General features: G+C 46.3%; 1 protein-coding gene across 2 annotated transcripts in view; it reads left to right on the top strand.

The window, feature by feature from the left end:
• Positions 1-25,926, top strand: part of znrf3 (zinc and ring finger 3) — a 33,909-nt gene that overhangs the window by 4,750 nt on the left and 3,233 nt on the right. Inside the window, exons 2-7 of one of the 2 annotated variants that reach the window (XM_085910802.1) lie at positions 16,004-16,126; positions 23,897-23,971; positions 24,510-24,641; positions 24,876-24,983; positions 25,124-25,294; positions 25,690-25,792. In XM_085910802.1, coding sequence (XP_085766928.1) covers positions 16,004-16,126; positions 23,897-23,971; positions 24,510-24,641; positions 24,876-24,983; positions 25,124-25,294; positions 25,690-25,792 — 712 coding nt within the window. Of the gene's footprint in view, positions 1-16,003; positions 16,127-23,896; positions 23,972-24,509; positions 24,642-24,872; positions 24,984-25,123; positions 25,295-25,689; positions 25,793-25,926 lie in introns of both variants that reach the window. The other variant, XM_085910801.1, reaches the window with a different exon arrangement.

Consider the following 25,926-nt stretch of genomic DNA (forward strand, 5'->3'; position numbering starts at 1 on the left):
GGAATTTGCCGCTGGGGTAGAGATTTTTTTTTACTCTTGTGTGTCTATGGACAATATTTCACGGCAAATCGAAGGCAAAAATTCTGACCTCCCCCGCATACAATTAAGAAATGGGAACATCTTCGCCAAACACACACCGTGTATACGAATGAGAGCAACGAATTGACTACCAAACAGCCTGTGGCGTAGTTTCCGGTGTGACCCCCGACCCCCCCTCCTCCCTCCTTTCGGTCTTCTTCCCACTCAGCCCCTGAACCCTGAACCGGGTGGGGACGCCTGAGCAGATAGGATCAGGGCAGGCGACGGGAGGAGAGGAGAGGAGAGGCCCCGCCAGTCTGTGACGCTGCCTCGGCATTGCTCCACTCGCTTACTTCAAAGCCGGCGCTACTGCGGGGGCGGGAGTGCCTGAGGGCGCCGTCCAAGTCTTCAAAGTCTTTGCCGATGTTGATACGCGACACCGCCAAGGGGCACATGATGTCATCGCGGGCCAACTGCATTCAGGCTCCACACAAATCAAGGTCAAAGGGCTTCCTTGTGCGCAGTGATACGATACTTCATACACTTTTCAGTTGGCCTGCTCCCCAATTCTTGCTTGCTACGACTACTCTGAAGACTTTTTGCACTGAAAGTTGAAATGACTTCAGAAGTGATTTTGCTTTCGAAACAGTGCTGTTCAGGTTTTCTCCGTCCCGTTGACCAAACAGCGGGTGCACGGAGGGATACATACATACACTAGATCGTAATATGATTAAAAATGATTAGGAAATAAGTACAAAAATATTTGGTCAAAAATGTTTGATGTTAAAAAGAGGAAACTTCAAATAGATAAGATACAGAGAAACATTTTTGGAACATTACAAAAATATTTAGATTCAAATGAAAGGGGAAAAACCCCAATATCATATCAGAAAATGATAAAAAAAAAATCCAAATAAGATGAAAAAAATCAAATCGGAACCAACTCCCATGGGCGCTGGAAACGCTACCCGCGCTAATTGCGCGAAAAGCTAATCATCTGAAATCTGATAACGCTTTATTCGTGACCTGTTCACCATTTTATTTCACTCCAACTACAAATCCTTTCAAAAATTCACTCAGGATGATCCGTCTGTCTGATAACTCATTGACAGCGCTCATGACAGATTCACTCCATCAAAGGTTATTTAAAGCTCCGCCCGCTCCGCCCGCTCCTCGCTTTGTGATCGCCGTCCGTCCCAGCCGGACGCAAAATAAGCGTCAACAGCTGCGTTCTTATTTAGCCAGGGTTCACATCGAGGTCGGTCTTTTTAGCTCCGACGTTGCCCCTCAGGGCTGGTAAGTCAGGGGGGGGCTTCCTCACAAAGTCTACGTATGTTGGTCCACATACTGCTCCTGGCATGTGAACACAATTCATAGCTTGCTCGGCGTAGGGAAAATACCAGAGCTTATTCATTTCTTTTTGTCATCTGGAGCTATGAAATGTGTGTGATTCAAATCCGCTCACTGAGACGCTCCAGAATGAGTCCTTGCTTTCTTTTTGTTTCTCTTAACATAATAGTTCTCAAACTGGGGCTCCGCAAAGCCTAGCTTAGGGCTCCGCAAATACGTTCCAATGATTTGTATCTGAACTTTCGTTTACAACGTACTTAACTCAAGGATATGTTAGTGGTAATAATATCCTCAATTGTTTTGTTTGTACCAAAATAACTAACACATGTTTTTAGACTATGTCAAGCAGAAAAGCGAAGGTTATGTTAAGAATCTGAAGTTTTCCTCTCGTACGATTTCTCCCGAAAACCTTCATGTGTACTCAAGTGACCGTTCTTTTGTTTCATTTGCAAATTTCTTAGGTTAGTGGTTTTCAAACCTTCATTTATTGGACTGATTAGCTTTATTCTCAATTGCGTAGTGTCTTGATTTCATTTGTTCAACTTTCTGTCCGTACTTTGTCGACGAGTTGGAATGGTCTTGCGCCGTTGTTCACCTCTGAGGTTTAGCACAGGTTGTCATTCCACTTTGAAAATATTTTGCGCTCGGTCGGTCGGTCGGGTGCAGCGTAATGGAAACGCGCTAACGACGACTTGTCAAAAGAGAGTACAGCACGCTGTGCACGGGAAGGACGGAAAAAGCCAGAGGCCAATGCAGCCCTTTGCCGCATCCCACAGGCATGTGACACGGCCAAGTTGTCACGCCGAGGGCGACGTTTTGCATCCCACAAAAGCATCTGGAAGTAAACACGCGGCGGAATGCGACATTTGGACTGCGGCCTGGCTTTGATGTGCACAACAGCTCAAAGGAGTGTGGCTGGAATCTTTCATTTGCATGTCGCCTGATTAAACGCTGGCCATGAGACTCAAATATAGCTCCTCATTCTGCGTATGTAGGGGAATTTAGAAATAGACCTTTTGTTCTTAGGATGGTTGTTTGTAGCTAAAACACTGGAAGTAGACAGTGGTTGGAAGTCATTCATTTTAGTAGAATCTTCTGTACTCGTGTGTGTGTGTGTGTGTGTGTGTGTGTAAAATTGAATTCTGCGCATCTTCTCCAATACCCAAAAAAAAAAAAAAAACCTTGCAAATATCTTCACACTGTCCCCACCCCAACCGGCTCAACACATGGCCCCGGCTTAGAGGGTCCTCTTTTAACGAGAGGATATCCGGGTATGCAAAGAGCCTGCGGATTCCTAACACGAGCGGCTCGCCTCAAAGGTGACTTTCAGGCGATTCGGGCAAATGTCGGATTAGCCGCGCCCACCCGGCTTTGGCCACAGGCCTGCTTGGGAGTGATCGCATCTGACGTAAGGCTCCACCCGAATAGATCTGATTTAGATGTATTTTTGATTGCACTCCTGCTTGTTTGACAAAAGCATGTCAAAGGGCGGGGGGGGGGGGGGGGGGGGGGGGGTCATTGGTGAGGGTGGGGGGTTCAGCCCCCGCTGCACACAAGCAGGACCAACTGGTTTGTCCCCATCTTGAAAGGGGACACCGCTCTGGGATGCATACGTCCTAAGAGAGGGGAGGTCATGGCGGCACCTGTCCCCTCCACTCCGGACCCACGTCAACAGCTCCCATTTTTTTTTTTACATTCACGCCACCGCCACCTTTTACTTTTCAGGTTGGCAAGAAAGATTCAAAACAAAAAAAGCTTCCTTGAAGTAATATGACACCCTCAAACATACTGTCAGTCACTGCTACTGGAAAGTAAAAAAATCGAAAAAAAATCAGCCCAGTTGGATAAGGTGACAAAAGCCAGATTGATATGTGAATCACTCGAGTATCAATAAAATGATTATTATTATTTAAAGTAGTTTTAGTTTTTAAGTAGCAGATATTTGAGCACAACATGTAGACAGATGACACAAGTATATATTCTTTATCTGGTTTAAACATTTTCTGGGCATTGCTAGCTAGCTACCCGCTTCAGGTAAAAATAGGCTTCATTATAATGACTCACTCGCCGTTGCACCAGATATCCACCAATAGCCTTTTAGCTACTTTCAAAAATGTCATTATGTTATTTCTAGTTGTGTCACATTTTTGTTGTGGTGGTGAACATATTTGGTGTGACGCACACAATTGATACAACGGCGTCAGTCGGCATCAGAGTGAGCCGACGACCAGGCAAGACAAAGCGCAGGCATGCGAGATTCCTAAAAATGAAATGGCGTGTTTGATAAGCGGATTCTTGGAATGCCTCGGATTGGTCACTCTGTGCTTTTGGTCTTTGTGCAGAGGATGATGAATAGAACTTTGTGGTGGTGATGACAGGCGACCGGTCCGTCCGTCTCTTTGGCTCTCCGGTCAGCCTGACAAAAGGGCCTCTGTTGTCGGAGCTTATCGGTACAAACACCGACCCGTTCCGCTACACACGTTGTTGTTGTTCGTATTGTTTTTTTTGTTTTTTTTTAAACTTTTGATGTTATTCAGAATCCAAACCCAGCAAAAAAAAAAAAATGGCTGAAAGTGATTGTAGTGCCTCTTCTTGGGTATGATTGAATTTCTCAATTTTATTTGTTCACTTCACTCGAGCAGTGGCTTACGCGAAGCTCGGCTGTTCCCTCAAATTTCGGACGGCAACGCAAAGCACCAACGCACCAAAGTGGTGCCACTCCTGCTTCAAGGTACTGCTAGAAAACCTCTTTCAAATGGGTCAATCCCAACCGCAACAGAACAGAAGGGTCAAGGTAGCCAAGGAGCTGCCATGGCTGCTACAAAATGTTCCATCACTCCTTTGAGCCGGGGGCCAAGGAAAATAGCAACTGCTCACTGGACTGTGTGAGTCACTCGCTAACATGTTAGCGGCGCAACCTCAGGGGAGACCATCAATTTTTTTTTTTTTTTTAATTGTATCAACCCCCAAAAAGTTGTAGAAGCTGTAAATGGTCTAAGCAGGAGATGGGAGTTCCACACGCAATGCATGATGAGAGCTTGGACTCTTGCACATGTGCGTACACGCGCGCTTCCTTTTTTTCCAAAAGATTCACAGACGCTCTTTGATCCGCACCCAGTCCTCCCACCAGAGAGGCCTCGAGGATGTGAGCGCAGATTCCATTTTCAAGTCGCGCACGGTTTCCTCTGGGGAGGTACATTGGAATTCCTCGTGCAGAAACAGGCCAGATAGATGACTTGAATTGCCAGTCGGCCCGGGATCCTCACAACTCGCTTCAAAAAAGTCATTCAAACAAAAAAAACAAAAAAAAACAGGTGGCGGACCAAAACATTTACCGTATGTATAATAAATATTTAATTTGAATACATATGAATTAACAACTTGTTTAGGGCTGAGAAAAGAGATCAGCTACCACAGTTAAATCGACCACGACAAATTGGCAAACATTTTTGCCTATAATTGGAAGTGAATTGACTTGACTTGACTTGACTTGAATAAAAGCAGCAACAGTAGTCAGCGGCGTTGTATAGTGTGCGGCAACACAAATACAATACTATGACAATGTGCATGTATATATCTGTCGCTCTGAGCTTCAAAATGGACTTTTAAACATGTGGGCGTGTACGCGAGGAGCCCAAAGGCCGCACAGAGCGCTGGAGAAAACGGCGCCAAAGTCGCTCCTGTCTCCGATGGGCCCGCTTTTCATAGTTGTCCCAGCTTGTTTTTGCATCACCGGAGGGGTGAGGTGGGGGCGGGGTGTGTGTGTGTGTGTGTGTGTGTGTGTGTGTGTGTGTGTGTGTGTTTGCCACGTTCGTCCCTCGGCAGTGCGTTCGCAACCTGCGGCCCCTTCAGAAGTGGAGCCAAATGCCCCCGGAGGTTAGAAGCGGCTAAGTGCTTTTCTTGTCTCATAAAAACAAATCAAATATCACCGATCCCTCGGGGGAATTTCAAGACGGCAAAGTCGTGATGCGGCAAGAAGAGCCGCTTTGCCTTGGATAATTAGTTTGGTTTTTTTTTTTTTTCCTCCATTGCACCTCAATCAGGGTTGGGTGCACTTTGGTGCTCGAGGGCCATGTTGGAATTTTTAAAATGGTCAGATGGCCCAAGTCATTTGTTATGTATGAAAGCAAAACAAAATCCAACTCTTAAAATAGAATGTAAAACTGATCATTTTAGACAATCAATTAGGCAAACATTGAAAAAATATTCCTTAGCTTCATGACCAAATGTGTTCAAAAAAAATAAATAAAATAATATCCAACCAATAAAAAACGTAAGAGGTAAATTATTTATGCAAACTGTTCTCATACATGAACGACAATGTGAATTGTGTACAGTGATCCTTCGCTACTTTGCCTTTCGTTTATCGCGGCTTCACTACATCGCAGATTTTTTTTTCCAAATTAAAAAAACATTTAAAAGTCAAAATAAAACTTCTAAATTGAAGAAAAGTGTCTAACCTTTAGGACAATGTAGTATTGCTCCAAATGTCCGTTTACATTCCTTTAGAAGTCCGTTTTCGCGTATTAGCACGATCGCGAATTAGCCTCTTTCCGCTAACTCATTAGCCTGCCCAGTACTTCTTGTTGGTGACCGTACTTTGCGGATTTCACTTATCGTGGGTGGTTTTTGGAACCAATTATCCGCGATAAACGAGGGATTACTGTATTGTGATGAACCAACGACAAATGTCGATAATGTCGATCTTGGGTGGGCAGGATGAACAAACAAACAATGCGACATTTGTGTCGCGCGGCGCACCGGGCCCGTCGCTAAACAAACGTTCCGAAGAATACCCATTGATTGACCGTAGGTGTGATTGTGAGCGTGGATGGTTGTTCGTCTCTGCTTGAAGAACCCATGCTTGAAATTTTGCCCATCTATCCAATTCCAGAAGCTGGCAAACTCTTACTTCACCCAAAACCTCCCAATTGGAAGGAAGTATCCGAGATTTGGTCAAATGTTCTCGCTCCATGCCGTTTGCCACAAATTGCGGCGGAGCTTCTTCAAGTCTTCAGTTTGAAAACCTGGCCTGAATCCTAATCAGGACGGCATCCTCCCGAGTGCTTTTCCGGCACCCCGGCGAGGCCTCAACTTGGCCCGCCACCTTGCCTTGCCTTTTCTCTCCGCCCGCCGATGGAGCTTCTGCTGCGCCCTGGCCCCTCCCCAACCTTTCTCTGTGGCACAATGGCTTCCCTCGGCGGAGTTCCAAGAGAACAGCGTTTGTCCGATGGCCGCCGCAGCTCCCCCCCTTTTTTTTTTTTCTATTGGGGCTCTGCGGGGACAGTGAGCACGAGGAAGATCTGACTGGCTGGGTAGGAGTTACAATTGCCCCAACAAGTAAACAACTTTAGGTAGAGGTGGTCCACATATGGGAGCCAGCTCGTTGCAAGTTTTTCTTTTTAGTCAATGTGAAAGTTGTAAAAGTTCAATTCTGACCTAACCAACATATCGCCTTGATTTTGAGATATTCACGTAGGCTTTGCTTTCCTGCAACTTTGGACCTCATGTGTCCACCATGGAATGACCTCATCCATACTTGATCCTTTTCTTTGCCCAGCCAAGGGCTTTTCCTTTCCCCCTTTTGTCCACGCGGCTAACCTCCAAACGGGCAGGGAGCGTACCTCGGCAGGCCCTGGCCGGCGCTTGATGTGGACATTGTTGTAGAAGCGGGTCCCTCTCACCCGGGCAACCGGGCCCCTTTTTGAGCCCTTACCCCTCGCTGTTTGCCCAGCTCGCTCTTTACCCTGTCCTAAGCCCACTCCTCTAATAACCCCCCCCCCCTCTCTCTCACCGTGGGACTGGAGCTTTGAGAGACGGTTGTGTGAGAGACGTGTTGTTTTGTGCTCGCTTGTGCCGCTGGCGGCCGGCTTCCTACGGCGCACCAAAGCCGGCCATTCACTTCTTTTAGCCCCCACTCCATCGCTTCCTTTGACCTCCTTCGGGGGAACCTGACCCCGTTTGATCACATTAGGGGACCGAGGAGGAGCTCAGTACTTTGACATTCCCGTGCGTTCACCGCTTACAAAAAAAAAAAATCACCTAAAGCGTGCTTTACAACGACCACGTTAACACGCCACGCCACGTTTCCAGATATCTGCCGTTAACGTGCAGAGATGATCGTCCTCTCAGATGTCTCCCTGAACGTGCCTTGATCAAAATCCAATTGTAGAAACAGTCCTGACTCCTGTCAGACCACCGGGCCACTTTATATTCAGCCCAGTTCCTAAATATATTAAATGCCATCAAAAGACACCGGCTATCTTATTTATGTCTGGTAAAAAGAAAAAATACCTGACCACAGTATTAACAACCACAATCACCCCAAGTGTCAATTTTCTATCCTCACAGGACTTGGAAGCCCTGAAGCAGAAAAAAAGCTGATGTAATGGGTTTAAGAAAATCTCCTTGGGGAGTCAACTCAACCCTCAACCCCCCCCCAATGACACCCTCTGCCCTCTTCATCCCCAAATATGGTGACTTGGATCTCTCGGATCTTGAAGAGTTCTTGGTGAGCTCTTGAGACTCAAGTTGTCACGGCGCTGCCCCCCCCCCCTAAAAAAACAAAAAAAAAACAAAGGACAAAAGGTTTATAATTCACTGATTTATTGTTTTGGCTGGGGGAAGGGGAGCCGGAGATGAAGGCAACAGAGAAAGAGGGGAGGGTGCTTTTTAGAGAAAAGAAATCCCAGCCCGACTACATACACACACACACACACACACACACACACACACACACACACACACACACACACACACACACACGCACACACACACACTCTGTGTGAGCCGAGCACAAAAGAAACCTGTAACGCCTCCAGATTCCTTCTCGTCGGGTATCAAAGACATGCTTTGCTTTGCTTTAGAACAAGAGACGAGTGGGTAAGATAGCACCAAGCAAGCCAGTGAACCCAGCACTGGCCCGGCTGGGTGCTGCCAGTTAATCTCTCAGATAGGATTTTCACCCAGCCTCTCTACCCCCCCCTCCCCTCCCCTTCTTCCTCTTCTTCTCCTGCTCTGCCGCCTCCCTCTCTTTTCTCTCTCTCTCTCTCTCTCTCTCTCTCTCTCTCTCGGTGGGGATATCGCTATTACGGCGAGGCCTTGAATGGAGGGACTTGTCTAACCTGATCACTTGTCAGATTGAGCACAGGGAGAGGCACCCCAAAGGCGCAGCGATAGAACTCCCTTGCACAATGAGGGGAAGGCGCTCTGCGTTAGCTGCTAGCTTAGTGGTGGTCTCACGTGGACCCAAAATGATCCAGTTTGTCTTTGGACTATTGGTCGAAATGATCCGTATCCATTTTCAGTTCCCAGAAAGCTCCATACATGCTACTTGTTAAACAATTCATTCGGAAAATGTCTCCCTTTTTGCTTTTGCCTCGGACCCCCCCGTCCCCCGTTAATGCTCTTTACTAGCAATCAGCCGAAGGTATTCTTTATCCTCGTTTGTATCCAAATCATTTGGTTGGTTCCTTCTTGAGCCTTACTACCTACTGGTTTGGACTGGTAGTCTGCCAAATAAATATTTGCTTCTACCTTGATCCAATATCGTTGCAGAGTTTCACATCCTTAAGTTCACACTACAAAGACCTGTCAGGACAATTGGCGGGTTTGGAGCACATCCAAATAGCTTCCGATTGCTCCTGTTCCTTGACACTGAAGACTTTTTCTCCTTTCTGGAGTTGAAGAACTTGTCTCTGTCCCTTCCAATCATCATCATCATAGCTTGTCACGCCAAACAGCCAATCGTTCTAGGATATTCTGATTCACATTCAGCAAGTCAACGTCGTTCAGGCTCCATGATCTCGGAGGATATGCTCGATGGTCCGGGTGCCTTCTCCACACTCACACGACTGCTAAAGCATGTTTTTGGCGTGTCATGTTTGGATTGGTCTCCTTACGAATTAACAGGGTCACGACGAGAACGTTCCTAACTTGTCCCTTCCAATGATCTCCTCGGAGGGCCGGAGCTCCCCAGTTGCCTCCTAACCCCCCCCCCCCCCCCCCCCTGTCCAGGTTGTCCTGAAAGGTGATCGTGCAGCTATTCATAAGCAAAGAAAGAAGGGAGTGAAATCTTGAAATCCATGACTGGAAGGAATCAATCCATCCTCACTTTTTTTTGGGGCACGATAAAGACTATTTTGTTTTGACAGACCGGCAGCATATAAAGAAAAACAAATGAGAAATACGGCTCACATTTCCGCAAATAAGTTGGCCCGAGATGGTGAGAGATATTTGCAAACCTGTCGCCACATGTCACACACAGTAAGTTCATTAAGAGCGTGAGAAATACCCCGTGGGAGTAAACCCATCTTTTAGCTAACAGCTTTTTCTTTCTCCCCCCCCCCCTCAAAAATAATACACTCCTTTTTCTTTCTCAACAGTTTGCCATCTCCCTTTTCCAAAGTCACTCCCCAACGGCGTTTTATTGTCATTTTTGCCAGCTTGTGCGTGAGCTTAGCTTTTGACTAGCATAGCGCATGAGCGAGACAAGCTGCTCTGCATGGGACTCACCTGATTTTCTAAATTAGAATGTACCAAAGCATCTCGAAGACATTTCACATTTGTGAAGTGCTTAATTGCGGCAGTCGTAAAACATTCCACATGTTATTTGAGCCCCCTCCACCAGTGTGACCCCAACGCTTCATCCCGGAAACGGTGTAGGTGAACACTTCCCGCAGTGCGGTTTGGAACCCCAGTTGGCGTTCCTCAAAGAAAATAAAGTCAGAAGCGCGTGAAACCTGAAACCGGCGCTAATGCTGGCTAGCTCCACCTCGGCTTTCCTCCTTGCCTAAACACTGAGGCCCGTTTGGAGTTTAGGGGGATGCGGGGGGGGTTTGATGGTCAGTGGTGTTCCAACTCATGCACAAGTGTGTGTGCAAGCACTTGGAGTATGTTCATTTGCTTTCCTGTAAACAACCACCGCTTTATTAGGCACACCTTGTTGGAAAGGCCCCGAGGTGAAACCTGCTTTTTTTAACGACGAGCTCTAAGTTGCGACTCGTTCTATTATCGGCCCACGGCCATTAATGCTAATAATATTAGGCACATCCCAAACTACCATTAAAATGTAATTGGCAGTCGGTAGCGCAAGGTGCTTATTTTGATGACTCAATTCTTTAAAAACGCACCCATTTTTTGCAAGCGCTCAAACAAGACTCGCCAAAACTCACTTAGCCGACGATTCCATACTGTGAAATTTGAAAAAGAAAGCAAATTGTTTGGTTTAATCGCTCAATTGATATGAAATTAGAAAGATGCGCTTATCAGTATGGGGATGCTCAAAAACGTCTGGATGGTTCTGCCTGAATCGTCGTCCATTTTTTGTGTGAAGCTGCCATTCCGGGCCGTTCTTTGGGAGGCAAGATGGCTGAAGCTTTTATTTTTTATTTCTTTTTAGCTATGGTATTGAATGTAGGCAGAGCGTGGCGAAAACAATCATTTCCAGGATCCTTAAAAAGTTAGGCTACATTCTCATGCTCGGTTAAGCGGAAAAGTAGTGAGCGACAAAAAGAAAAAAAAAAAGAATATTCTTCTCTTTCTGATTGCTCCGAATTTGTCTTTCCATTGGCATGCCTGCGTGCGTGGCTGTAGCCCAAACGCTGATGTCATCTTGCCCTTCCTTCGACAGCAAACGAGTTAAGTGAAAGAACAGAGCCAAGTTTTTATTTTTTTATGTTCTATTCCACAATACGAAAAGTATGACAATTTTGTGGCTTTTGAACCCTCCGTGGAAAATATCAATTAGCGTTGGCGTGAACTTTAAAGGCCAACTTGCCGCCATGTTGTCCTGCTCACAGGGTGGAAGGAGGAAAGAAGGGCAGTCCGGGCCCGTCCTTTTAATCCCGCTCCAGCGCGCCGAGTTGCAGCAGCTTGCGCCACATTCCACAACTGTGGGGGCTTTTTGGGGAGGGGGGGCATTCCTCCTCAGCCGGGGCCATCAAAGAAGCAGCGGCGCTTCAAAGGCCTGTCAGAGCCTAGGTGTTGATGACTGGAAACCCCACCCCCCTACCCCCCCAAGTGTCCAGTTTTAGCTCAGCCCTCCAACACACGTACGGGCTGAGCCAGGTATGTGCCGCCAACCTCCTGCGGGGGGCTTAATGCTGCCATTAATCATAGCTCATTACCAAGTGACTCGGACCTTTTTCCGGGGGGGCAGAAATGAAGAAGAGCTGACTTGAGATGGTACACTGCAAAGAGTTTGCTGTTTATTTTAAGATCAATTCTTTGCCTGCAGAACAAGAAATTGACTTGGAAAAAAAAAATGAACATAGCTCGTCTGACGGCGGTCACGATTCTTATGATTTGCATCTGAGTCAAGCGTGTGACTTTTTTTTTGTTGTTTTCTTTGAACGCGAGTATCTGTGCTTCTCCTTTTGCCACCTCTGCTCGGGTGCCCTTGCTTCCCCTCCCTTACTCGTCCTCATCTCCTTCCCAAAAAAATGTTGGCATCCCGCCCAATGTTGACCTTTGAACTTTGCTGGCCAGGCCTTTGTTCGTGTCACTCTGGATTTGAAAGCCTGAAGAGCTGAAAGTGACACCGGAGAGACTTAAGAGAGTGTGTGTGTGTACGTGCATGCGACACACACACACACACACACACACACACACACACACACACACACACACACCATTGACGGTTTTAGGATGCCCTGGCACAGAGTTAATAGAGTCACAAGCCAGGCAGTTGTGCTCAGTGTTGAAGCTGTCAAGTATTCAGCCTTGTGCCACATATCAGAACATTGACATGATATTAGATGTCCCCACTTGTTTGCTTTGTGCGTCGCTACGACGACTGTGCCGCCATTTTTTTTTGGGCGAGGGTTCACTTTTGGGACGTGAACTTAAACGGATTCAAAAGTAAACTGCAATCTTGGGCAGGGTTTCCTAATCTTTGGTGACCTGATCCACTTTGACGTATTTTTTTTAATCCTTTGCAAAGCGCGGTTAATTTTATTACTGTGGACAGGAAAAACGAAACAAACCAAAAAGTTGCATTTCATTGAGAAAACGAAAAATAGCTTAGGAAAAAGGACATCCTGCTCATTTCCGACCCAAAAGATTTCACAAAGTCTCTCTTAAATGAAACCTTCTACTATATTATCTTAAAGACCGATCCCCCCCGTGCTCACCCTGTGAATAAATGGATTGCCAAAATAAACAGCGGACGTTGTGCTAGCGTTGCTAATTGCCCCACCCCGCCCCGGTCCGGTCGCCACGCAGAAGACAAAAGAGAGGAAGTGCTCATTCTTCCAGGGATCCCTCGCCAACGCTTGTGTTACAGGAGAAGGAGGAGCGAGGGCCCCACCTGGAGGGCCCTCCCAGCTGCTCCCGTGTAACCGGATCCCCCGGCCGCACTCCTCCGGGCTCGCGGCTCGTACTTTGAAGTTATTTCCAGTGCTGGGAAAAAGAGCAGAGGCCGGGTGGAGCGTGTTGTGCGGAAGTTTGAGGGAATCGGGACCAACGCTGGTCCCAGCACTGGTCCCAGCGCAGCACTGGTTTGGCTGTGTATCAGCATCTCAAAATTGGAAAAAAAACAAAACAACAAAAAGACCATCTTGCTTGAGCTCCCGAATGCTGCATTACTCAAGTTGGGATTATAGCTTGCGTGGCTATCATACATACAAAACAACATATTAAATTTTTTTTATAAATCTGTAAGTCTGCGCTCATACCGACTCTGTGACAGGACAAAAAAATATTCATACTTGAGAGATTTTAATGGGTCTCGATGTAAGTTTGTCCTGGTTCTGACCTTGTCGAGCTGAATTATGTATGTTGGTTTTGTGTTTTATGCTGAGTCAACAAACTTTACCACCATGGCCCTCCTACACACAATTGTCAAAATATTTGCCAAAACGGTCTAAAAATTTTCTACTTTAAACCAACATTGATGATTTCCTGGATTTTTTTGCGACCCGCTCTGGATTTTATCAAACTTTCTGTCTTTGAGTGCTTGAATTTTCCAAATAATTGTGATGATGCCAGACGAGCAGCTGATAAGAAAAAAAAACATCCCCTTCTTTTCTGACCCTCGTGTGTTCGTTGGATCCATTTGGCATTCAGCAAATCCTCGCCCGCCCGCCCACCATTTTTTTGCCTTCCAAAACGTCAGAAGGCATTTTTACGTGTCGGTGTAAAACGTCCCCCGTAGGCTTCCATTTTCAGATTCTTGTTTGCTCTGTCGTCACTTCACCTCCCGTCAGGTCGCCGCCGCCGCGTCTTCTCCATATTCACCCGAACGACCTCTTTAAGCCCAAGATTGCAGTTGATAAAGGTTCATTTGCTTTCCAATTCCACGATTAAACCTCAATACCTGACACCCGTGAGCATTTCCGATTGTCGGCCGTGGCTGTGATCCTTAATTCGCCAGTTGCGCAGCGTGGCCTCTTTTGGCACTCGTTTGACATTTTAACATTTATTTTGTGGACATTCTTACCACCCCTGCCAAGGGAGGAGGAGGTTCAATCGGTTATTTTTCTCTTTTTTTTTTTTGGCATGACGGTGCCTGCGTGTAAGGCGAGGTGAGTCTGGGACTGTGAAGTTTTAACACCCGGCGCCGACTTCTCCCCAATGTTGTGTCGAAAGCGACGCTCGCCGTCTGACTTCAGAAGTTGCATCAACCCTCGTGCGTCAGCGACAGCGTATTCCGTAAACACTTGGCATTCACTCGCTTTTCATTTTTCTCCAGAATGCCTCGGTAGTCTCTCCCTTCTGCATATTCCCCAACACAAAGAACTCCCAGTGCATAGCCAAAACTCCGCTATTCACAATTCAAACATTAGCTTTTTTTAAATTTATTTAATTTTTTTTGAATGGTTTTGAAACATAATGGTAGCTAGCAAACTGAAAAAGTGTGTGCATCCCTGCCATAGAGTGTCTTCAATCTATAGTAAAGCAAACCGGGCCTGGGATTTCGAGGGAGCTCAGGAGGGGTCAGCCGGGGGTCTTCTTTGCAAGCCGCCCGGTCACCTGCAGGTCAACGGCGGGGCCTTGGGAGACAGGCGCTCGGCGTGCACGCCCTACTCTCAAACACGGCGCCGGGGAGGCGTGAGGGTGCAAGGACTGGCGCCGGGCCCAGGTTTGTCTACCTCGAGGTTTTTGTGTGCATGTGATCGACAACACGTTGCTTCAGTTGACTTTGTCTGACGGGATATCTAGCAGAACCTGCTTTGAAGGTGAGGCGGTAAAAAACCAAGAAGCAATCTGCTCCCTCTCACTCACTCTCCCTCTTTTTTTTTTTTTGCCTCGGACGCCATGTGCTGAGTGTTAGAACGTTGCGCGTTGCGCGACATGCTTCAGCAAGAGCCGAGCTTGGAATAGACTTCTTTGAATTTTTTGGGAATCTGTAGCCCGCAAGCGTCCTACTCTCACCCTCAACTCTCCCTAGTTCAAAGGCCTTCATGGCTGCTGGCGAAAGAAGAAGAAAACAAGCGTTATGGGTTTGCTTTATACGCAAAAAGAAAATTACTGATGTACAACTCTGGGGGGAAAAAAATGAAGAAACCCCTGCAAAAGTAACAGTTTAGGTGAAAATGAAACATGACATTGCTTTTAATTCAAAATGAATTCAATATGCATTCAAAACGTGACAAAACGTTTTAGTCCTACTACGCTTCTCCCCTATTTTTGTGATAGTGCCGCTTCTTCTTCAGGTGCTAAAAGGTTTGAGACCAGCAGCATCTTCTAACGGAGATAATGCTAAGCCTCGAAAATAACAACAAGTTTGCCAAGGCCGGCCGGTGAGCCTGCACAATGCTCCAGTGTTCAGGCAGCGGGGGCGCCGGCAGGGCTTGTTCCAAAAGCTCCACAGAGCAGCGCTTAGCCTTCTCCACTCCCATTTGCACGAGGCACTCTTGAAATGCTCATCCAAATCCACCGAGAAGTGAAACTGACAAAAAATAGAAGTCCAAAAAAGTTGTATGGGCTCCCATTCAAATATTGTCCTTGTGAACGATGAATTGAGATTGAAATGCAGCCGCTTCTTTCCGTCTCAACTTCGTTTTTGCCACTCGCTGTCGATTGAAAATGACATCACAGTTGCCCCAGGCGTCGCAGACCGATCGATCATAACTCAGCTGTTTTCTGAGTTTAGTCATTTGCAAGCTGAGTAAGTGTGAGCTCATTAGCAAATGGCAAAATGGCCGCCCTTGCCGCTTTGTTCATATTTATTTTTGTGCCTCGTCCTGGATTCTTGACCACACATTTCCAGAAAGGCTGCTTCAAAAATTGTGACTTTTTTTCATGTGCGCTAACATTTGTGTATAGTACGACTGCAGCTGATGAAAAAGGTCAGGGGTCACCTCAGGGATGAAGGCTATCTGGGGTCATCAGCAACGGCCCGGGCGGGGTCCCAAGCGGACGGCGCCACAATGCTGACTGATTGGTTTGTGAGGCGCGTTTTCTCCTGGCATTGTTGCCAGGGAAGCCAATCGATTCGTGTTCTGCTTCGGATTTGGAAATGCAGGGCGTCGTTCTCAGCACGCCGACAATCTCTGGAGTGTTTTTTTTTGGGCAAATCGTTTTTAGAAAACAGGTGCCGATACGATTGAAACTTGTTCCTCTGCCTTAAGAGTGCGATGGCCAGAGGGGATAACTCCAATTCTGAGAATCTTTTCTTTCCCTTCCTTTCCAGATGCATCCTTGGGGATTGTGTAACAACAACGACGAGGAGGACCTGTACGAGTACGGCTGGGTGGGCGTGGTGAAGCTGGAGCAACCAGAGCTGGACCCCAGTTGTCTCACCGTGCTGGGAAAGGTAAACAAGAGCCGACGCCTGTTGCCGTCCCCAAATACGTCGACTGTCAACGTGTGCCGTCTTCCTCAAGACGGGCTTTGTTGTTTAAGACTCGTTGCACGTCGCTCAGACGTTCACGCGGCTTTGCCATCAACAGAGCTGCTCAATTTACAAAAATCGATTACTAAATTCTTGTGAATGTGCAAAAACGGGAATTCTGTTTACTCAAAGCGGTGTCTAAAAATAAAAGATGTCTGGGAACACAAGGCCCCCCCCCCCCCAGCTGTGCTTGGCACGTTGTCCTCTATTTATAGAACGACCACGGCCATTTAATCGAGGTGGTCGATGCAGATGGTTTTGATGATCCCAAAGCGGTTTCAGTATTGCCAATTACTTTTCAAAATCAAGTGCATCAATGACATGAAACTAGTTTGTTTGAGTCGCTATCATTCAAGCTTTGAACAATTCAAAGATGAGCAGGAGGAGGAATTTGGAGGAAACCACCAGGGGCTCGCTCGGCGAGGGTCGTCCGTGTGAAGTCGGGCTGACAAAAGTGTTGGCGTGTGACATATCTTGACACACTTCTTTCCTGCCTGCTTTCCTGTCTGCTTTTGTCTGAGCCGCGCCGGGTTCGGGACCCTTGATCCCATTTGCTATAGTAGCGGCGGCTTTTCCCTAATGTTGGAAAACCTTCCTAACCTTCAATTGGATGACAAAAAGCTGAATCGTCCAATGGTTGCACTGCATCAGTCTAAGGCAAAATGCGGCAGCTGTCTGTCTGTCTGTCTATCTGTCTATCCAACGTAAGTCGTCATCTGCAGCAGTTATGCGCTTTGTCGTGTGTGGCCTGCGTCAAGCGTCATCAGGTTAAAACAACGCGTGCCAAGATAATATTTCACAACGCGACCGGGGGCCCCACTACAAAGCGCTTAATAATAACCCCAGAGAGCGGCAAAGAGAACAGTGGAAGGGGTGGGGGAAATGGTTTTCATGCCATTTCCTCCCTAAAATAAAGCAAGCAAGCTTCTTTCAAGTTTGCCAGAGGCAGCACGCAAGCGTATCGTGTGTATCCTGTGTTCTAAAAAATCCGCAGCGGCCTGTGGAAGGAACAATGTGTGTGGCCGAAAGCGAAGGGGGTCTCCTTCCGCCATTTCAGCCCATTGCTTTGCGGCCTCCCATATATTTGAACCCTCGGCGTCTGCTGAAAAAAAAAATAAACTCCAACTTGAAAGACTTCTGGCCAGATCTTTGACTTGTGCCAGATTTGGTGTCACGGAGGAATGTCTACGGCCGCAAACAGTGAAAGGTGTTGGGTTGTTGCGGCCCCTTCAAAAAGTTGCGCATCGAGAGGGTGTCAAAGCACTACTTTACTACGAGGCACAGCTCATGAAAAAGCATGCCGACAAATATTAAATGGCAGCAATAGCCCCGATTGTCATGTAGGGCAGAGTGATTTTGAAAATGAAATGAATATGATTGTGTTTTCTGTCGCAATGTTAACATAAGTCAAAAGGTCACCCGGTGACCTCGTACTCGTGTCCTCATCTTGCTTTGTGGACGCGTGTGGAATGCGTCTGGTGATGGGTAGGCACGCCGGCCAGGAAGAACTGGCACGGATCGTTGGAAGCTTTTCAGAACAGGTTTGGTAGTTCACACTAATGTCATCGCGGTCCCAACGCAAACAAACTTTGTACGCCCCCCTAAACACTCCTCTCGTGAATCCACCCCTCCCCCCACAGCAAATTGATAAAAAGCAGCGGCAGGAGGTCCGGAGCTGGAGAACGGCTTACGGAACTCTGGGCTCCCCGGGCGTCCCACGGCTCTTCCTGGCAGGGTGCTGGCGGAAGAGCTTGGCTTCCCCCCCCCCAAGGGTCCCGCCTCGCCTGTTTCCATGGTCACTGGGAAGCTTCTCGTGGCATGTGATACCGAGCGAGCCCGGGACGGACTCGCCCGGCTTTCGATGCGAGGAGGCCGAAAGAGCGCCACGGCACACTTGTTCTCCGGCTTTAGTCACGTGATGTTTACAATGAGTTTCAGATCACAACTGGATTTTGGGCTTTACCGTGCAGCCCTCCAACATATCGTTTCACCAGAGTTCAATCTCAACTGCGCCTGAGAACGTCTGATCAAAAGCAAGGGGCGGACACCCAGCCGGTTGGGCCACCGCCTCGTCCCTCCCCTTCCCTCCCCTTCATCTTGGCCGAAGCTTTTGTCGAGGAATGTCTGCGTGAGAATCCGCGCGCCCCGCTGCGGAATCTCCGAGAGGGGCCCCCGCGCTGCTAATCTGAGGCCCGTTCCTATCTGGAGATGCTTCCAGAGCTGGAAGATTAGCGGGGGCGAGAATGGCATCCTATGCTCTCGGGCCGCTTTTATGCTCGGCCAGCCAGCCCACGATTGACCGACATCATGTGATGATGAGGAGGAGGAGGAAGGCCCGTTTGCTTCAGTGAGCACAAGCCTCAGCAATTGGCTCACTGGCCCGAACATTAAAAAAATAATAATAATAAATCCGCTCTTTTGACTGGATGTCTCGCTCCTGTTGAGATTATATTTTTTTGATATTTATCCACCTGACCACACATGCGATGCCTATTTCCTCCAAAGGTGTTTCTTCAATATTGACATTCCCTAAGGGGGTGTTTGTTTCTTTTTTTTTTTGGGTCACGGTATGATGGCATCTGTCCACCAGATTCAAAGCATCTATTTCCTGCAAGAGTAACCTCGCCACCAAAATCAATAGTCGCCTTGGATGTTGGAAAATAGTGTTTTTATATTTCTCCTTTGTGATTATCTTTTAAAAGGCAGAATTTTCTACTCTTGCACGTCATTGGTTTAATTGTTGACTGAGCGCCAGGGTTCCATTCTGCCAGATAAGACAACAATGGAGGGTTGTGTTGCGCCATCTCGATTTTTGCCCGCTGCTCAAGGCCGCTTTACAGTCGTGCTGAGGTTATCTTTATTGGGACCACAGAACAAATACACAACAGAACACTCACACCAAAAAAAAAATGAAAGAAGTACTTTCTTCAGTGTTTGCTGATAAGATCTTTGGATCACTTTGTTCTTACTGTGAGCACTTTATTCACAAAGAGAAAAAGCTTTGAACTCCTGAAGAGGTCCAAGGGATATAACATACCAATATATATATATTTTTTTACATGAATAGGATTCAAAGCACCCAGCCGCATCTACGTTTACGAAATCTAGCAAACTTGCTTTGCTACTGAAATGATCAGCGTGTGTGGCTATTGATGTTGAATAATTGTTAATTGTACCTGTTAAATCAGATTGTCAACCGGTGGTCCGCAGCCCTCTAGTGGTCTGTGGCAGTATCGCAGGCGGTCCGTGGAATGGAAAATAATTTTCAAAAACAAAATGAATTTACTTTCCAGTTAATTTTGTGAATCATCGCCCCATCCAAATTGTGACAAATGTAGCTGAGATTCTCAAAATAGATGCAAAACCTGTGTAGGTCTATCCTCCATCAGTGCAAAATGAGATAATAATCCACCAAAGCGGCGGATCCCTGAGTTGCTTCTTGTGGTCCCTTGGACAAAAGTCCTGTTTTAAAAGATTAAATTCCCCCATATTTCAGTCTAGTTGTGCTCAAGGGGTGTTTTTTTTCCCCAAGCTTGTGACACCGTACATTGCGAGAGGTGTAATTTTCCACGGCACGAATACTGCTGGTTGTCTGGGCTACGAAGTGAGCTAAATAGTTTTGGGAACTCGGTGTGTGTGCGCGCACGCATGCATGCGTGCGTGGTCTTAATTGGGAGCCGCTGCTCGTTTTGCCCCGTGACCTTTGTAAAACACAACTGTTAAGGCCTCGTATGCTCCGCCACCACCTCCAAATGTTAGCGTCCTCATGTATTTGTGTCAGGGCCATGAAGTCACTCAGTAAAAGGAATTTATTTTATTTATTTATTTTTTAAAGATCATGCTGGCACAAGCTATCGTTATCAGATAACTGCCTCAGGATGCCGCATTACATCACACAAAAACGAGTGATTGCTTTGAGTCTGCAATTTTGGATGAGAGATCCAGTGGCTTTCGTCCAAACATCCTCTGTGCTTAAAAAGTGGTATTCCTGTCTCGGCTCACAGAAAGTTTGTTTGTTTTCCTGCAAATCACAAAGGGCTGCAGTCCTAAAGCGGTAAGAAAACAGCACGAGAGGCACGCCGAGGAAATTTAATTAGCGGCTCGTCCTGCTCCTGTGGCTGGGAAGCCCGAGTCGGAGCACTCCCTCTAAAATCAAGATAAATACTCCAAGTCGTGCTGTAGTACCTCCCAGACTCTCCGCAGAAGATGTAATTCTGACATATACCAAGACTTTTTTTGGATTTGATACTTATACCCCACGTCACACTTTCAAAGTCATCAAAACACACTTTTGAAATAATTCCTTAGCACCTTCTACTCTTGCTTTAAGTTTATTGTAAAATCATGACAAACAAATAATTACACATTGATTGAACTGTAGATTTAAAGTGTGCAATGTTTGACCAAAAATAAAAAAAGGCAGGTTATCAGCTCATGAAATTCTCTTAGCTTAAGGCTAACATATGGAGGCAAACGTCATTGACTGGCTAATGGACATTAGCATTGGATCTCTCCCGCTAGACTTTGTCGAAGTGTTTCTTAGCGTGGCACACTGCAATACACTAACTGTTGTTAAATCAATGTCGCCGCATTTTCCTGAAATAGGCCAACACAATACTTTGTATTCATGTCTTTAAATAAATTTGACTGATTTCTTTTGTGGATGGATGGATGGATGGATGGATGGATGGATGGATGGATGGATGGATGGATGGATGGATGGATGGATGGATGGATGGATGGACGGATGGACGGATGGACGGACAGATGGTGGGAAGAAGAGAGAGAGAGTGCTTGCTGGTCGGGAAGAAAAGAAAATGACATGGAAATAAGTGATGTGTCTTTGTAACGTCAGACAGAAAGCACTGAATGGAACATGTGATGGATGACCTGATTGTTGTTGTTGTTGTTGTTGGGGTGAGCCTCGCGAGCCGCCGCCCGCTCAATGCCCGTGTCCACCGACACTGCCAGTCGGGCAGCTCGTGTTGGCATTTGACTCCATTCGAAGACGGCGGTGTGCGCTTCATCCTGGTTCTATGACATCCACTTAGAGCTCAAGTGACTTCTTTCCCGAGTGTATTTATATTGGCGTCACTAAACTCTTCACATTCGCTCCACCATCCAAGTGTGAACGTGATCTAAACTTCAAGTCTGGCAAAAAGTAGCGCCAATCTTTTTGATAGTTAGATAGTAAGCTCCTCCTCGGCCAATCGGCACCGTTGTTTTTGAGCATGTGACTCGGAGGCGCTCCGAAACGTCTACTAAGCGGCTCTTAACACAATTTAGAAATTGTTCATTATAGTTTTGAGACAGAAAAGTTTGTTTGATCTTTCTTTCTTTTTTTTTTTTCCTTTTTTTTTTGTTTTTGTTTGGTTCAATTAGACCTGAATTCTTCACACGGTAACAATGTTACTCTTGTTTTCCCACGCCTGAAGTGTTTTGACATTTGCGGTGTGGTAAATGGAAAAGATAATCAAGGTTAAATGGTAGGAAACTCACCAGTTTGCCACTTGCGGGAACGAGGAAGTTGGCGCCGGCTCAGGTGACTTGAAACGGAGCCGACCTGCCGCGCGTTGAGTCACAACCATTGATGTGGCGGCGACAATTGATGCTAGCTAGCGCAGAAGACGTGGAGAATTACAAAGTTTACATCGACAACAGGCATCAACAAAACGGATGGAATCCTCTGCTTAATTCTTCTTCCGCCAACGCAATATGAATCAGAAAACCACGTCTGCTAGACAACCTTACAACATTTTTTTTTTTTTTTACCTGAGGTTTTCCTCAAAGTCAAACAAAAAGCAGAAGCGGTGGAGTCGAAGCGCAGAACAGACCGCACGGCACATCGCTATGTTTGCTTTTATTTTTGGGTAACTGTGGCCGAAACAACGGCGAGAGGGGCGACCACATATGAGAAGAGCTATGGAGAGAAAAGTATGCCTTTATCTTTTAATAAAGCCAGCAGGCAACATGGAATTACGGCGTAATAGCAGTGCACAGTCCTCTGAAGACTTAATTGCTTTAATTATAGCAGCAGTGGCGGGCGGCGGAAGAGGAACAAGACCAAAGGAGCGGCAAAAAAGTATAAAAGGCCATGATAGCGGAAGGAGACGCAATCCAGGTGTGCAAAACGTGCCGTGCATCGGTTTGCACACTTGCGGAGCATCCCAAGCTGCCAGTTCGATGTGGCGAGGCTAAAGATAGCTCCCATTTTGCTCGCTGTCTAGACTCAGTAGCCGGCTTGCTCTTTTTGCGGCTGCGGTTTTCGTCCTCTCGGCCGCTCGCCCGCCCGGGGTAGATTGCGCGCGCCGAGCCAGAAGCAAATTGGCATAGCCGGCATCCAACCGCACATGCACGCACGCACACACACACACACACACACACACACACACACACACACACACACACACACACACACACACACACACACACACATGCACAGCCGCTACTCCATACCTGACCTCGGTCCATACTTGTCATCAAGCCTTGAGGATGTCAAATGATTTTTCATACCATATTGCTAAATATTACAGTTTCGTGCTCGTTGTTTTTTTTTTTGAATTTTCCAGTTGCTTATTTGTTTCCACTAAATTATCAGCTTTTTTAAAAATTATTTTTATTTTATTCTTGCAAAATAAACATTATTTTTCCTATAATTGTTTTTTGTGTAAAAGATACATTTTGATATTTTGTTTTCATTCGATTATAATGAAAACGATGTATTCAAAAGAGTTTCTATGTTAACATCTGCTTAGTAAACTTCTCAGTAATTTGGCAAATTGTCATGCCTGGATTTCATTTCCAGATTTCAACCTTTTTATATTTTCGCCTCTTTTTTGGGCTTGGTGTCGACATTGCTAAATCTTCATTGTAAATATATACTATTTTTTAAAAGATTATTTTCCCAAAAGAAAATATATTGTCACTTCTTTTTTGGCCCCATGTTATTTTTTCGTAAGGCCTGCCAGTTTGCCTGCGGGGACATTTTTGTTGTCGTCAGGCAAGTCGCTGCACTGCAGATTCTTGAGGAGGGAGTTCGTTGACTTGTTCTTTTTTTTTTTTTTAACTTCTCAGCCACAGCTATTAATTATTAACTGGGAGAGACAACATCAAAGCTGCAGACTAATGCCAAATTAAGTATGTTCGTGCGCGTGCGTGTTTGTGTGTGTGTGTGGCTATGGAAGAAAAAAAGAGTGTGAAAAGAAGCTTTTGGACTTTCCCAATGCAAGAAGATAAGCAAAAAGAGAGAAATAGAAAAACTAATAAAGTGCAGAAAAAAAAAATGGACAAGTGAAATAGCTGTTCCTAATATTTTGACTGTTTCATGTCGCTGCGTAACATTGACAAAGGACAAAAAATATTCATAAAATAACAAAGACTTTAGAAAAATGACTGTTCCTGGTAATATTATGTCTCGTTAAAAAAAAAAAAATAATCCATGAATTTCTAAAAGCTGCTGTTGTTGAACTGCAACTATGTAGGGGATTTTTATTTTTTTTCCACATTTTTTTTTTTTTTATCCTTTCTTAGAGTGTCCAGGTGTACCTAATATAATGCCTTGTATGTGCGTGTGTTTACTTTCTGCTTGTGGCTTCCGTCACCACGTGTGCTGCATCTGATGGAGAGCTCCCTCTAGTGTACATTTTCTAATAGTCAACCCAAATCAAAGATGTGTTGTGTCTGTGTTTTCAGGCCAAGCGAGCAGTACAGCGAGGCGCTACCGCCGTCATCTTTGATGTGTCAGAAAACCCGGATGCCATCGACCAGGTTGGTACACACAGAAGTGTCCAAATTGGCAGGTTGTGTCCTCCAAGGCCAGTTCGAGGGCTTGGGTCCTTCATTTCCATTTCCGACGCGACAAGGCTGCGCCGCCGAATAGCTTTAAGGTCATGTGACCTATTGACCCCAAACTATGAAGAGTGATAGTCCCACATGGGCTGGTTGAGATACACCTCTATCGTTTGAATGCTTAATTTTTTTTAATTTCTGTAAATACTAGCATTTTAGCTCAATAACTTCCAGTTCATGTGACCTATTGACCCCAAACTGTTTAGGATGATAATCCCAAAGTGGGCTGGATGAGATACACTTTTTATAATCTCATTTGAATGCCTACATTTTTTCAATGAATTTATAACTGTAAATATTAGCGTTTCTATGATATTAAATTCTTAGATTTAATGATATCAAAACATTGTCTCGACCGCAGCCTTTCAGATTCCACCGGCACGTTTGTCTCGAGTGGGTGTCCGATCCGGATTGGGTGGCTCACGTGCAGCGGTGGCTCTTGTGTGTCTCTCCTCAGCTCAACCAGGTGGCGGACGATCCCCTCAAACGTCCCGTGGTCTACGTGAAGGGCAACGACGCCGTCAAGCTGATGAACATCGTCAACAAGCAGAAAGTGGCGCGCGCCAGGATACAACACCGACCGCCCAGGGTACGGCTCATTTCAATACAATAGGTCAAAAGGTCGCACCCCCTTGTTTTATATCCTATTTCACTTATCAAATATTACATTGGCAGCTTATTTAAATGCCACTTGACCACAGACATTTACGGAAAGAAAAAAAAAAACACGCTCCTCCCATGTGCACTGAATTTTGGACAATATTTCCACATTGTTGCTAATTTTTTGCACTTTGTTGCCGCAACGGGTGGCGTTGCGCAGCAGCCCACCGAGTACTTTGACATGGGCATCTTCCTGGCCTTCTTCGTGGTGGTGTCGCTCGTCTGCCTCATCCTGCTCGTCAAGATCAAGCTCAAGCAGAGGAGGAGTCAGGTAGGCCAGTGCGTCGCTTCTGTGTTTTTTGTCTTTCGGCAACACACCGCAGCTTATACGACCTCGCATGTCGTAACGTGTCTGCTTTGCAATTTTGACTTTGCTGGGTTTTTTTGGTCTGTGTGTTTTTTTGCGCACAGAGCTCCATGAACAGGATGGCCAGCCAGGCACTAGATAAAATGGAGACACGCAAGTTCAAGGCCAAAGGCGGCAAAGTGGCACGCGAGAGCAGCTGCGGGGCGTCCGACTCGCTTAGCAGCAGCTCCACGTCCGACTGCGCCATCTGCCTGGAGAAGTACATCGACGGAGAGGTACGCAAGGGGGGGTCAAAAACGGCGACATTAATGCCAATCAGTACTAAGCCACAACATAAAGCGCACTGCCCCGAATGGCTCCCTCTAGTGGGATGGGAATAAAATGTTCAAGCTGTGCCTAATGATGCAGCGTTTGCATTTTATCGGTCAAGATGTCTATTGCGATTCAGTTGTATTTAACTTTAGTCTTTTTTTACTTTTTTTACACCTGCTTCTTCTCAAACATTCATTGAGGTAATACTTGCATGTGGGTGAACCAAATTTAATTGATAAGACGCATACAAGACCCGGACGGCTTCTTTTTTGGGGAAAGTAAAAGCAGCTCTCCTCATGTTAGCAATTTTCTTTGATTCTTTAACCGTATTATTTTTTCGCCCTCCCCACCCCTGCAGGAGTTGCGGGTCATCCCTTGTGCGCACCGCTTCCACAAGAAATGTGTGGACCCCTGGTTGCTCCAGCATCACACCTGTCCCCACTGCAGACACAACATCATCGGTACGTTCTGCGGTGCCTCACCCGCTGGCTGTTTGTCGGAAGTCTCTCCAATGAAACTCAAAAAAAAAAAAATGAAGCAGCCTCTAACGATTGGATTGCATTGCTTGACCCCCCGCATTTGTTTTGGCTCCACA

This window comes from Syngnathus leptorhynchus, chromosome 4, assembly GCF_054491065.1.
Source record: "Syngnathus leptorhynchus isolate UIUO chromosome 4, UIUO_Slep, whole genome shotgun sequence".
NCBI classification, from domain to species: domain Eukaryota; kingdom Metazoa; phylum Chordata; class Actinopteri; order Syngnathiformes; family Syngnathidae; genus Syngnathus; species Syngnathus leptorhynchus.